Source organism: Ahaetulla prasina, chromosome 3 (genome assembly GCF_028640845.1).
Source record: "Ahaetulla prasina isolate Xishuangbanna chromosome 3, ASM2864084v1, whole genome shotgun sequence".
In the NCBI taxonomy this organism is placed as follows: domain Eukaryota; kingdom Metazoa; phylum Chordata; class Lepidosauria; order Squamata; family Colubridae; genus Ahaetulla; species Ahaetulla prasina.
Window position 1 is genome coordinate 15,466,026 of NC_080541.1, and position 14,007 is coordinate 15,480,032.

Sequence of the window (14,007 nt, forward strand, 5' to 3'; positions counted from 1 at the left end):
ATTGAAATTGGACCGGGGTAATTTTGTTATCACTCACCGAGCCACGCGTCGGAGACAAAGTACTTATTAATGTACTCTTACCCCTAAGGGAGTTTTCTCTGATGCTTCAGAATTGGTATTACATCTTGTAATTCCATTGCATTTTCCTCTGAATTAAGCCCAAACTAAAATGTGTCAGATGCATCCAGCAGGAAGGCCATGCGTGCAAGTCTTGTTTGGAAAATGTGCCCCAGCTTTCTGCCTGTCTGATTTTGACATGGCCCCTTGCATCAGACAATCCCATAAGGCTGTAATGGGCCGAGTCATTGTAATCAAATGCAGCGTTCCGTGTGTCTAATTTCACAAAAGTAGGTCAAGTTAGAAACAGTATTTCCCACTGATTTCTGCAGTCTGTTCTTATAGGGGGCTGGAAGCAGAGTTGGCTGATGCATTGGCATATAATCTGGACCAACCAATGGTATGAATCACACGGTCATTGGCATTTGGATCTGTGTCAGACAGTATCTGATAATGAGAATTTAGTGCCTAAAAATAGCTAAATCGGAAAGCTGAATACATTCTCATTCTTAAGAGGAAAATAATTACCATATTTTTCAGAGTATCAAATTCCCCCCCCCCAATAAAAGTGGGTGGGAATTTCTGTGCATCTTACACAGTGAATGTTGCCGAAGCCCCGCCCACCCACCGGCCCCTACTCTTTGGCCGTTTTCAGCCTCCACGCGCTCCATTTTAGACCCGTTCCAGGCTGCGGGGATCTCCACAGCACATTGCTACCGATCGTCACCTCCATGCATTCTGTTTTTGAGCCTCTGCGCATTGCGTTTTCGGTTTCCACATGCCCAGTTTTAGACTCATTCCAGGCTGTGGGGATTGCCGCAGTACATCATTGCCGCCTCCGCACGTCACATTTTTGGGCTTCCGCGCACTGCATTTTTGGGCCTCCACGCCTCATGTTTTTGGGCCTCCATGCCTCGCGTTTTCGATCCTCCGCACCTCATGTTTTTGGCCTCTGCATGCCCTGTTTTAGATCCGTTCCAGCTGCAGGGATTGCTATAGCACATCGCCACTGATCACCGCCTCCGCACGTCATGTTTTCTGTTTTATTTTTAACAGGATGGAGGAACAACCATCTAAATTCTACAGGTGTAGAGGACTAGTAATTTGGAGCATTCAGATTCATAACTTTATTTCACTAAACTGAAAACATTTCAAAATCACTGGATATATAGACCAACATTCATTCCTAACTCTAGAAGGGCGGCAATGTTTGTAAATCCGTTTCAGCAGATTTAATTTAATTTAATTTAATTCAATTTAATTAGATTTAATTCTAGTTTTAAATTGTTCATTTAGTGGATATTGTCAGGAGACATAATATCAGGAGTGAATTTATATTTACTTCTTGTTACATTAGAGTCCAAAGAAACACCTTTTGTGCTTGAAGAATCCAAAATTGGTTTTATATTAGCAATGCAGCCTAAAAAAAAATATGGGAAAGGGTTGAAGGAAGCAAAAACACTCCGGTATGCTTTCCTATTACAGGTAGTCCTCCACTTAATGACCACAATTGAGCCCCAAACTTCCATTGCTAATCAAGATGGTTATTAAGTGAGTTTTGCCCTATTTTATGATCTTTCTTGTCACAGTTGTTAAGTGAATCTTCACAGTTGTTAAGTTAATAACATGGTCATTAAGTGAACCTGGCTTCCCCATTATTTTGCTTCTTAGAGAGTCACAGAAGAAAATCACATGACCCAGGGACACTACAACTGTCATAAACACATGCCTGTTGCCAAGCTCCCAAATTATGATCCCATGACCACAAGGATACTGCAACGGTCATAAGTCACTTTCTCCAGTGCTGTTTTAACTCCGAATGGTCACTAAATGAATGGTTATAGGTCAAGGACTGCTGCATTATATACCGTGTTTCCCTGAAAATAAGACCCAACCAGAAAATAAACCCTAGCATCAGAGGTGGGTTTCAGCAGGTTCTGACCAGTTCTGGAGAACCAGCAGCGGGAATTTTGAGTAGTTCAGAGAACCGGTACTAAAAATTCTGACTGGCCCCGCCCCCATCTATTCTCTGCCTCCCGAGTCTCAGCTGATCGAGATGAAATGGGGATTTTGCAGTAACCTTCTCCTGGATTGGAGAGGGAATGGAGATTTTACAGTATCCTTCCCTTGCCACCCCCACCAAGCCACCAGCAGTAAAAAAATTTGAAACCCACCACTGCCTTGCATGCTTTTTCAGGATGTTCATAATATAAGCTGTACCCCAAAAATAATCCCCAGTTAAGATCGTCAACCAGACGGATCCATTTAATAATGTATTTCCCTGAAAGTAAGCCCTGACCAGAAAACAAGCCCTAATATGTCTTTTGGAGCAGAAATTAATATAAGACCAGGACTTATTTTTGGGAAAACATGGGTAGCTCTTAGAGCAGTGATGCAAACCTTTTCGGAACTGCAGGCTCGTCACGGCTGTGACCAGGAAGAGGAGCTGGCCAGGTGGCATGCGCCCGCCAGATAAGGTACTTCCAGTTTTCAGCGCACACATGTGCGCTGGCCAGCAAGTCTTTCAGTTAATGCCGCGCATGCGCTGATGCGCTGATCTGCTGGCCGATGCACATGCTCACACTGGAAGACAGAAGACCAGCTCTTCCGGTTTCCGTCACTGCCGCACGCAAAAAGGCCAGCTGATCGTCGCTTGCGCATGCGTGCCAGACGCCCGAAAGAGGAACGGGCAATGCTGCGCGCGCCAGGCAACATGCCTTCGCGTGCCACTTCGGGCACACGTGCCATAGTTTCGCCATCACGGTCTTGCAGTACGTAACTTCCCACAGTAGAGTTAACAATGCAATAAAACAGGCAGAAGTGTTTGTTCTTCCTTTCAGTGCCAGCTGGCGTGGTAAAAGTTGAAAGGCAGAAGGCACGTAAAATTAATTGATTTCGCAGTAGAGCTGCTGAAATCCTCTTCCTTCCGTTGCCACACCTGTTGCAGCTTGAGAGAATGGCCCCTAAATAATAGCAGGCAGTAACTAACATTCAGCGAAGGTAGTTTCTTTGTAGGGCTGGTGGGGAGATGCGTTTTCCTCCCCTTTGTGTTTACGTCTGACCATACTTTATAAATATAGAGAGCTCTATTAATATAAGAGCGCTAGAAGCACTTGTGTATTGCTGTACTGGGGATTCTCTCCCCCTTTTGCCCCATAAATCAATATTACTTTATGGTAACTGTGGTTGCACCATAAGCTGTGGGAACTGGTGAGTAGTTAGTTCAGAGAAAAGAAACCCTAACGAATCTGAGGTTTGATTCTATATCGTTGCTGCAGGATGTTTGAAAGATTCTAATTTCGGATAGCAGCTGGTTTATTAATCACCCAAGACTGTTTTGACCTTAAGAGTTCATATAGGAAAGCTTCAGAAACTCATCCTCCTGGGCTTTTTTAACCTTAATGCATGCAGTCTGCCCCACAATTGTGGGAAGGAGGGGGAATCAAGGTTTTCCTCATTCATGCACCAATAATTGCTTTTTCAACAGATGGTTTCCTGCAGCATCCGAGTTTCCACGCGGCTGATTTTCCCAGAATATCATTTGTCTCAACATGATATCTTAAAGCATAGGCTTGACATCTTGTTAAATTGTCGGCATTTAAGATTCTTAGACCCCAAAAAAGGAAGTATTTCAGGGGTGCCATCCATCTTAATCCCCATAACTTTTCCATAACACAGCTTGCTGTGAAAAATAAACCTACCTTTTGCGGGTGAAGAAAAGTAATTTCGGAAGTGAAATGTACAACGAGCTGCTGACTAAACTGGACTGTGCTTAACATTCCTCTCAATAAATGATAAATACTTTCTGGATAGCAGAACATTATTAAAGCCAGCTGTTGAGAAGGAAATATTGCCATTCAACTCTGGTTCAGTGGTAAAATGACCCGAGGAACATTATTTTGGAGATGTTACGGGTTTTTCTTTGAAAATTGTGTTATATACCTTTCTTCTCTGCATTAAAAGAAACATATTTTCCTCCTCAATGTATCTATTGATTATTAATATGTAAATACAGTAGTGGCCAAAATTGTGGAAAACTTTTGGGGAAAGTGTATTTTCTAAAAGTAGCTAATACCCAGTTTCTCCCAAAATAAGACACCTCCTGATAATAAGCCCAATTGGGCTTTTGAGTGCATGGCAATAAGGCCAAGCGCTTATCTCAGGGTTCAAAAAAATATAAGACAGGGTCTTATTTTCAGGGAAACATGGTGACACCCCCCTTTTTTTGTAGTAATAGTACCATAAAATTATATATCAATGGAAAGATAATTTAATCAAGAATATAATGCAATAACTTTTATGAAGAATTTGCTGTTAGAATAGCAGTTAGAGTATAAAGAAGAAAAGTTTAACACATAGAAAAAAACAAGATATACAAAAATTATCACCATGTCAGTTAATGCTTAGTTGGGTCACGTTTAACATGAATTAAAGCCTTATAACGTCTTCCCACTGAGTGAACCAAGTCTTTTAGTTCTGCAGCTGTTATAATGTGAAACCAAGATTGAATGATTGCTTCTGTTAACTGAGTTTTATTGGTGGGTCGCTTCTGACTAACAAGTTTCTTTAGTTGGCTCCATAGATTTTCAATTGGGTTAAGGTCTGGGCTATTCCCAGGCCATTGCAGCAATGGAATATGAATATATTGAAACTCCAAAATAAAAAAATAAAAAAAATGGTGTTATTAGCCATCAAACTTCAAAAATACGCTTTTCCCAAAAGGTTTCCACAATTTTGGCCACTACTGAAAGTAATAATAAACTTGATATCCCTTTCTATGGATAGTTCATGGTGTGTATTTGTTTGTGTGTGCATGTGTGTAGCTATGAATTTACAGAAAAAAGAAGCCAAATAGGAGAAAGACTTTAGTGTTGAAGAAAAATTCTAACTGTATAGTTGGATGCTGGATACCTGCAGTGATGATATAGATTGAGGAATAAGCAACTTTCCTGCTTTTTGGATGCTCTGGATTATAGTTTCCATCAATTGTGTTGGAAGTCATACTCCAAAGCCCTATTTTAAAGTATGGAAGAATGATGAGAATTTGCTGTTAATAATGATATAAAAGCAGCAAAGAAAGGAAGACCTGGATGTTCAGCTCTGCCAAATCTATATATTTACGGGACCGCCTGCTGCCACCAGTAGCCTCTCATCGACCGGTGCGCTCTCGCAGGGAGGGCCTCCTTAGGGTGCCATCAGCCAAACAATGTCGGCTGGCGGCCCCCAGGGGAAGAGCATTCTCTGTGGGGACTCCGGCCCTCTGGAATGAACTACCCGTGGGACTACGTCTTCTCCCTGATCTTCGGACCTTTAAGCGCGAGCTCAAAACTTTTTTCTTTCACCAAACAGGGCTGGCCTAAAATTTTAATTGTGGATTTGTTAGTGGGGTTTTTAAGGGGTTTAATTTATTTAAAATTTTATACATTTATTTTAATTATTCAGCGTATCGAATTAGATTTTTAATGAATATTGTATTTTAAATTTTTTGGTATTTATGTTTTATCTTGCTGTACACCGCCCTGAGTCTTCGGAGAAGGGCGGTATAAAAATGTAATTAATTAATAAATAAATAAATAAATAATAAATAAATAAATAAATAAATAAATAAATAAATAAATAAATAAATAAATAAAAGCAAGCTGTGGGCAAAGGGAAAATATATTTGCTCACTGATAAGGGGACCGGATTCAGTAATTCAAAGAGCCTCTTTCAACTGTTAAATCTGTTAAATCTAAGAAGAGTAGTATAATCATCCATGGGGAACTGTACTGTCTGTGGCTTTAGTGGATTCGGAATGGGGTTCTTTGTATTAAAATAAATTGTATTAATTTTCTGTTTATTACATTTCTTAGTGCTTAATAAACATTGTGTTGTCTGGGTATTTAAATTCCTTAACAATACAAATGCTCTACTTACTCTCCACCTCTTTTTTCCAACCATTGGTAAAATATGTTCCATGTTTGATAATATTCTATCTTCTTTCTGTTTGATTTTCAATGTAAGTCTATCCATTTCTGCACAATCTAATATCTTCTTAATTATCTCTTCATCTTGCGCTGTTTCTTCCTTTTTCCAATATTGTGTGAAAATAATCCTCACTGCTGTTAAGACATGTAATATTAAATACATACTTATCATTTTTTTCTGATACCATACCTAATAAAAACAGTTCAAGTTTGAAATCTACATGTTTCCCTATTATCTTTTCTATCCATCTGTGTATTTTTGCTGAATTTTTTTTAGTTTTAACACAAGTCTACCACATATGATAAAATGTGCCAGTTTTTTTTTTAATTACATTTCCAACATTTATTTACTAGATATATTTTTAAACATTTTAGCTAAACTGGCAGGTGGTAAATGCCATCTATAAAACATTTTATATAAATTTTCTTTATAAGAAGTTGCCATTGTTAACCTATAGTGTCTTTCCCATAAATTTTGCCATTTCTCTAGTTCTATGTTATAGCCAAAAAAAAAATTTCCCATTGTACAGTTGTATCTTTTATTTGTTCATCCTCCATTTTAAAATTTAGTAAGAAGTTATATACTACCTTTTTCATCAGAGTTCAACGGAATGGGGTTCTTGTATCTTTCATTTGTTATGGAAGAGCCAATTGTCTTCTGTAGGACATTGGGAATTTGGAGTTGATATGTCCACTTTGTTGACCATTGATAGAATAGAATAGGACAGGACAGGACAGGACAGGACAGAACAGAAGTTTTTATTGGCTAAGCGTGATTGGACACACAAGGAATTTGTGTTGGCGCATACGCTCTCAGTGTACATAAAAGAAAAGATATGTTCATCCACAATCATAAGGTACAACACTTAATGATAGTCATAGGGTCAAATAAGCAATCAGGAAACAATATCAATATAAATCGTAAGGATACAAGCAACAAGGTTACAGTCATGCAGTCATAAGTGGAAGGAGATGGGTGGTGGGAACAGTGAGAAGATTAATAGTAGTGCAGAGTTTGTAAATAACAAATAGGGAGTGACTAAGCTCCCAAGGGTATGTGGATATCAATGTATACATCTCCCCCTAAAGAAAATGTCTTTCCTAAAAATATTTCCTAAAGAAAATATGTCTTCTTTTTGTCTCAACAGGCATCTTAACATGGGGAACCTTCTTAAAGTTTTGACATGCACAGACCTTGAACAGGGACCAAACTTTTTCCTGGATTTTGAAAGTGAGAACTGTTTTTAACTTGCGTTTCATAAGCCCTGGCTATTTGTTTTATGCGTTTCTGAAAAAAAAACCTTATTAGACAATAAGCCTGAATCATAAATTAAGTTCCCTTTTATTGGCTAATTTATATGTGAGCGGGTTACACAAAGATAAAAAAATCTGAGCACGTGTTAGGAGTATCCACTGAGACAACAATATCTATTTAGGAAAAAGGGCTATTGTGTTAATTAATTACAGGTTATAATAAACATGTTTAAGTATTTTGTTGGTGCCCACTCAACTCTAGTGGCACAGATCTTGCAAAGCTAGCAAGTCTCCAACCATTGTGTCCTATTTTATCAGGACCGGGAAACCAATTTCAAAAGAAAAGGGGGCCCTAAAGCTTATTGTGAAACTGGTTTCTTTTGACTAATCACAGTTCTTCAGTTTGAATGTAACAAAAACCCAAGATTAAGAGGCTTCCTTGTAAAATGAAGTTGCTGCAAAGCAGCTGGATGGGCAAGCAAAACATCTGTGCGTATCTCCTTGATTAAGGCCATAACGAGCATTTCCATTCAGAAGTTTTCCTTATGAAGGCTGTGCAGCCCTTCAGATTTTAAAGGAGAAAAGATTCTTTGGCGCACATAATGGTACAGTCCAGTGGTGGGATTCAACATTTTTTACTACCGGTTCTGTGGTCGCAGCTTGGACGTGGTATGGCTTGGTGGACGTGGCTTGGTGGATATGACAGTGGAAGGATACTGTAAAATCTCCATTCCCACCCCACTCCAGGGGAAGGTTACTGCAAAATCTCCATTTCCTCACCATTAGTTGGGACTCGGGAGGCAGAGAATAGATGGGGGTGGGGCCAGTCAGAGGTGATATTTACGAGTTCTCCGAACTACTCAAAATTTCTGCTACCTGTTCTCCAGAACTGGTCAGAAACTGCTGAATACTACCTCTGGTACAGTCATGTCACTAGGTAATAGCCCCTTAAACTACACCCATCTTTATTGGATTGCACTGCAAAGGCAGCCCTGTGACCCCGGGAAAAGATGCAGCTACTTTAATGAGGTGTTTCCCATTATGGTGTAGAATCCATTTTTCCAAAGTAGTACACAGCTCAGTGCCTTCTAATTTTCAAAAAGCACTGCGAGAGAATAGAGAAATGTGTTAAATGGTCCTGATTTTGAGTAAAGGTTTTTTAAATGAAATTAGAATGCATTCTTTGGCCATGTGGCTTCATAATAGCTGTAATATCTCTTTTTATTAGCCTCGTAAAATCACTCAGAATGGTACCTAAAATTTCACAAGAATGCTGATCACTGATAATATTTTTATATTTGGTGGTGGGGACATAGCACAAAAGCACATTGCCTGTAAATGTAGTTGATCTACTTCAATCTGCAATATTCTTGCAATGATATATGAAAGTGAACTAAAACGAGATCTACCAAGGCTACCACCAATGTAACACTGGTGATAAACATAAATAAATAAAGTTAAGCCACACAGACATTTTCTTGATGACAAATAAATTGTCATCAAACGTCAAAGTGGAAAGATGAAGTTGAGAACAGTTGATAGAATTAGGAATAAAATATGGACATAATATTTGGATTTGTAAGAGGATAACTCCATACGCAACCTGATATTCTCTCCTGTGTGTAGATGCTCAACCTACAGAATCAGAAAAGGAAATTTACAATCAGGTAAATGTAGTGTTAAAGGATGCAGAAGGAATCCTGGAAGACTTACAATCCTACAGAGGAGCTGGACATGAAATACGAGAGGTAAAATTCATCGGATATTCAATTCAGGAATCCTGTTCTAATGAGCTGCTTTCCGATCAGTGAAGGCCTCTTGATACCTTAAGTGAGAAAATGTTACATAATATTGCTTGTTTATTAGCCTTAGCATAATACTTAGAAGCCTACTCAGTAGGTCAAGAGTCTTGATCAGTGTTTTTCAACAGAGTGTTGGCAACTCTGGGTGGACTTCAGCCAGCCTTATGCTGGCTGGGGAGTTTTGGGAGTTGAAGTCCACCCATCTTAAAAGTTGCCAAATTTGGGGGAAAAAAACAACTGGTCTTGATCAAGCATGTTGTTAGCAATCACGCAGCGGGTTTGCCTTATACTTTTCCATGTAAGCAATCAATGGCTTGCACACAAATTACATGGCAGTGTGGAAGCCTGATATTTACATCTATTTCTCACTTGTTGTGTCACCACCACACTGCTCCCTTTAAGGATAACACTTCATTTAAGGCAGTGGTTCTCAACCTTTATAGTGCTACGACCCCTTTAATATAATTTCCCACGATGTGGCGACCCCAACCATAAAATTATTTTCGTATTGAATTTATCGCCATGTTGAAGCCGTATCGGCTAGCGATCTGAACTGCTTGCGATTGCCTTGAGGACGGAGGCATTAAAGCGGAGACTCCTCCCCTATTAAGTTTATTGCGCCTGAAGCCAGATTAGGCTAGCGATTGGGAGTGATTGCAGCTGGCTTGAGAGGGAGACATCAGAGCAAAGATTTCTCTCTTTTTTAATTCATCGTGCCTGAAGCCGAATTCGGCTAACGATTTGAAGAGCCTGCAGCTGGCTTGTGGAGTCAACCATTGGAGCACGATTCTTCGACTCGCAAGTATACTTCCCATATTTCCGATGGTCTTAGGCGACCCCTGGCAAACCGTCATTCGACCCCCAACGGGGTCGCGACCCACAGGTTGAGAACTGCTGATTTAAGGCATCTCCTTTCCCCCGCTTTTTGACCCATCAGTATGTGGCTCAAAGGCTGCCCTTTGGACTGGCAATTCTGTCACTAATACCGTGCTTCCCTGAAAATAAGACTGGGTCTTATATATTAATTTTTGCTCCAAAATTAAAGCTTATTTTCCTGTTAGGTCTTATTTTCGGGGAAATACAGTACTAAATGCATCCATCCAGGGGTGGGATTCTACCAGTTCGGACCAGTTCAAGCGAACCGAAGCGCTGATGATCAGCTGGGAGCCAATTGGTTTGCTCCAATGATCAGCTGGTGGGCCCACCCACCCCTGTGCTTTACTTACCTTTATCTTCGCAGCTGATTAGCATGGCAGAGCGGATTGCTGCGCCTCAGCTTTTTTAATTCCCTAGCACTAACGCGGAAGATGATTTTTTGTGGAATTGCGCACCCAATCACCGAACTAGAAGGATCCCATCACTGCATCCATCTGGTGGATGATCTTAACTGGGGCTTGTTTTGGGAGGGTAGGGCTTATAGTACGAACATCCTGGAAAAAAATCAGGCTAAGGCTTATTTTCCAGTTGGGTCTTAGTTTCGGACAAGCACGGTAGCAATAGCACTTAGACTTCTATACCACTTCACAGTGCTTTACAGCCTTCTCTAAGTAGTTTAAAGAATCAGCATCTTGCCCCCAACAATCTGGGCCCCTTATTTTACTGACCTTGGAAAAGATGGAAGGCTGAGTCGACCTTGAGCCGCTCAAGATCAGACTCCTGGCTATGGACTGGAAAATTGAAGAATCATGTGACCATTCCCAACTTAACAACAGCAGTCCATCAGTTCTGGCTATGGCCATTAAGTAGGTCACCCACAGTCAATAAGCATGATGTCACCTAACTGCAACTTACGACTTCCTGCTGTCTTCCCCATCGACTTTGCAAATCAGAAGCCGGCTGGGAAGGTTGCAGATGGAGATCACGTGACCCTGGAGCACTGTGCAACCATTGTAAATACACACCAGTTGCCAGTTTGCCTTCGCATCACAAACTTGTTGTAAAAGGTGATCCTCATAGAACTGCTATTGACCTCATAGCCTGATGCACACAGTGTAAAAGGTTTAAATCCTGTATCTTTCTCTTTCCCCAGAATGTATAAACAACATACAAAACAATGCCTCTACTTTATCATTAGATAATATTAAAGATTGGGGTAGATTGCAGGGGTGATAACAGAAATATAATGTTATGTCATTTTATTCTATTTTACATATTCATGTATTAAATTATTGTATTTTATCCTATAGCTATTGTATTTTACCCTACTCTTATTTTAAATAGTATGTATTGGATTTTATCGCTAATACGTGTTTGAACCTTGTACATTGATATGGCCTATAGCAGTGATGGCGAATCTTTTCTGCACCGAGTACCCAAACTGGAACACGCATGTGCATGCGCACTGGAGCCCTGGAAACTCGAAGACCAGCTGCACATATGTGCCAGCCACCTGGTCTTCTGGTTTCCGGCACATGCATGCGCTAGATGCATGCGCTAGATCAGTGCTTCTCAAACGCGTTTGATCTCGGCAAACACTGTCATAACAAGCTATTGATACTATTTACAGTCACGCGGGGGGCGCGAAAAATGTTTTCTTCTTCCTAGGGGGGCATGACAGAAAATAATTGAGAAGCACTGCGCTAGATGGTCCCAGAATGCCAGGAACCCAATGATTAGGTGGCTAGCACGCGCATGGGCACCAGCCAGCTGATCTGCGGGTTTCTGGGGCGCGAATATCAGCTGGCCAGCATGCATGTGGACACCAGAAATCAGAAGAGCAGCTGGTGACGGCGCAGGTGCCCACAGAGAGGGCTCTGCGTGCCACAAGTTCGTCATCACGGGCCTATAGGCCAATCCATCAATCAATAATAATCAAAAGATGATATTAAAAGATAGGGGTAAAGGGGAACTCCCTATTTTTATGAAATACGTTTTAATTTTTTTTTTTCAGGCAATACAGCATCCCACCGACGAGAGACTTCAAGAGAAGGCGTGGGGTGCAGTTGTCCCCCTAGTGGGCAAACTAAAGAAATTCTATGAATTTTCTCAGAGGCTAGGTAAGGCCAATAGCTCATTGATACCCACAATAGTTCAGAGTGTTTGTTTTATTCAATTCTGTATTTCCACTTCACACACGTTTAGATTAGCAACTAAATCCATTTTAGCACGACAGATGATCGGAGATGACTTTTAAGAACAATATCACACCCCTACATAATTTTGGCAACTTGCTTGCTGGTGTGTTTTTGAGTTGTAAATTGTCAGCGGGTCTGTAATTAGGCAAGAGCCTGTTTGTTTTTTCTTTCCTTTTTTTTGGGGGGGGGGGGCGGGCGGGGAGGCAGGTTAAACTTGACCGTTTAGACAACACACCAACACCTAGGATTTTGTCATGCTTAAACTGCACCCTGTTTTTGTAACCGTGAATTATGCCAAGATGTTACCAACACGTCCCCGGTGTTTGATATATGCCTGTCTTTCTTTTTTCCAAATAGAAGCTGCTTTACGAGGTCTCCTTGGGGCCCTGACTAGCACGCCATATTCTCCTACGCAGCATCTGGAGCGAGAGCAGGCTCTTGCTAAACAGTTTGCAGAAATCCTTCATTTCACGCTTCGGTTTGACGAGCTGAAGGTAAATACAACAGAGTAATTCCTGAACGGTTTGGCTGATCACCAAGTCACATTATTGACTGTGAGGTTTGGTCTCCTTTCAGATGGTGTTTAAAACGGATAAGGAGGTATTTAAATGTCTTTCTTCCCATTTCTGCCTTTTGCAGAAATAATAGATTTCTAACAGATTCTTTTAGAGCATATTTACTTCCGAACCTTTTGTTAGATGAGTCCGGTTATTAATCCACATTAAGAATATAAATAATCAACCAATAAGAGACCTGAATCAAATCAGGAGCCATTCTAGTTTTGCCATTCTATCCCTCACTTCGGTGCGATCTATGGAAAGTCTTCAGAGGAAGAGGAAGAAATCTGGTAATTCTGATTATTTTGTCCCAGACTCAACATTTTTGCTCATTTATATTTTGGAGCATCTCTAATAGTCCAGTTGATTAAGCTTTATATATGATCAGGTCCTGAACTGTGATCATCAATGCTACTGAAGTGGCTTGAAATGCCATTTTATTTATATTTATTTATTAGGCATATAGGCTGGCTAGGGAGTTTGGTCCAAACTAGAAGGCTATGAGTTCTAGTCCTTCCTTAGGCATGGAAGCTAGGTGGGTGAATTTGAGTTGGTCACTCTCAGTCCAATCTATCCCATCCCATCCCATCCCACCCCATCCCACAGGGTGGTTTGCTGGGAAAATAGGAGGAGGCAAAAGTATCACGTATGTTCACTGCCTTGAGTTACCTATTAGGTAATAAAGGCAGGATGTTAAAAAATCAAATAAATATATCTAATTTCTCTACCTTTTACAACTTAGAAACTATGCCCTCTTTTGAACAAGTTAAGGCAGAGGTTGGCATTTCACCTAATAAAATCACAATAATTTGATTGTGAGTCACCAAGACTTAACAGTGTTCATGATGGATAGGCATACAAATTATCTGTAAGAAGATAAGAAAGTAGAAAAGAGTAGACAATCTTACACGCTCCCAAAATCTTAAAACATGATTTCAGGATTCCTCTCCCTCAAGAACTGGCATATTTTCCCCTCAAATGTCATGTATTCTCACATGGGGATCCTGATTCACAAAGATTTAGCAATTAATTTTTTTCCCCAATATTTCATGGAGGTTTTGTGGGTGTCATTTTGGGTACCAGAAACTGAGTTGCCGAGGCTTGTATGTAATTTTGTCATGAGGTTCTTGACGGTGTCTGTTTTTTTTTTTTTTTTTAAGATGACAAATCCTGCAATTCAGAATGATTTCAGTTATTACAGAAGAACCTTAAGTCGTATGAGAATCAACAATGTCCCAGTAAGTAACCTTTAATTAGAATCGAAGAAAATGATTTCCTTGTGTTCTTTTCTACTTGA

General features: G+C 40.3%; 1 protein-coding gene across 2 annotated transcripts in view; it reads left to right on the top strand.

The window, feature by feature from the left end:
- The window catches only part of CYRIB (CYFIP related Rac1 interactor B), a 126,788-nt gene that overhangs the window by 97,106 nt on the left and 15,675 nt on the right, over window positions 1-14,007 (top strand). For both annotated transcript variants that reach the window (XM_058178498.1, XM_058178497.1), the window contains exons 4-8: window positions 7,172-7,254; window positions 8,904-9,025; window positions 11,970-12,075; window positions 12,511-12,647; window positions 13,871-13,948. In XM_058178498.1, the coding sequence (XP_058034481.1) occupies window positions 7,182-7,254; window positions 8,904-9,025; window positions 11,970-12,075; window positions 12,511-12,647; window positions 13,871-13,948 (516 nt within the window). In that variant the 5' untranslated portion in view covers window positions 7,172-7,181. The remainder of the gene's footprint in view (window positions 1-7,171; window positions 7,255-8,903; window positions 9,026-11,969; window positions 12,076-12,510; window positions 12,648-13,870; window positions 13,949-14,007) is intronic.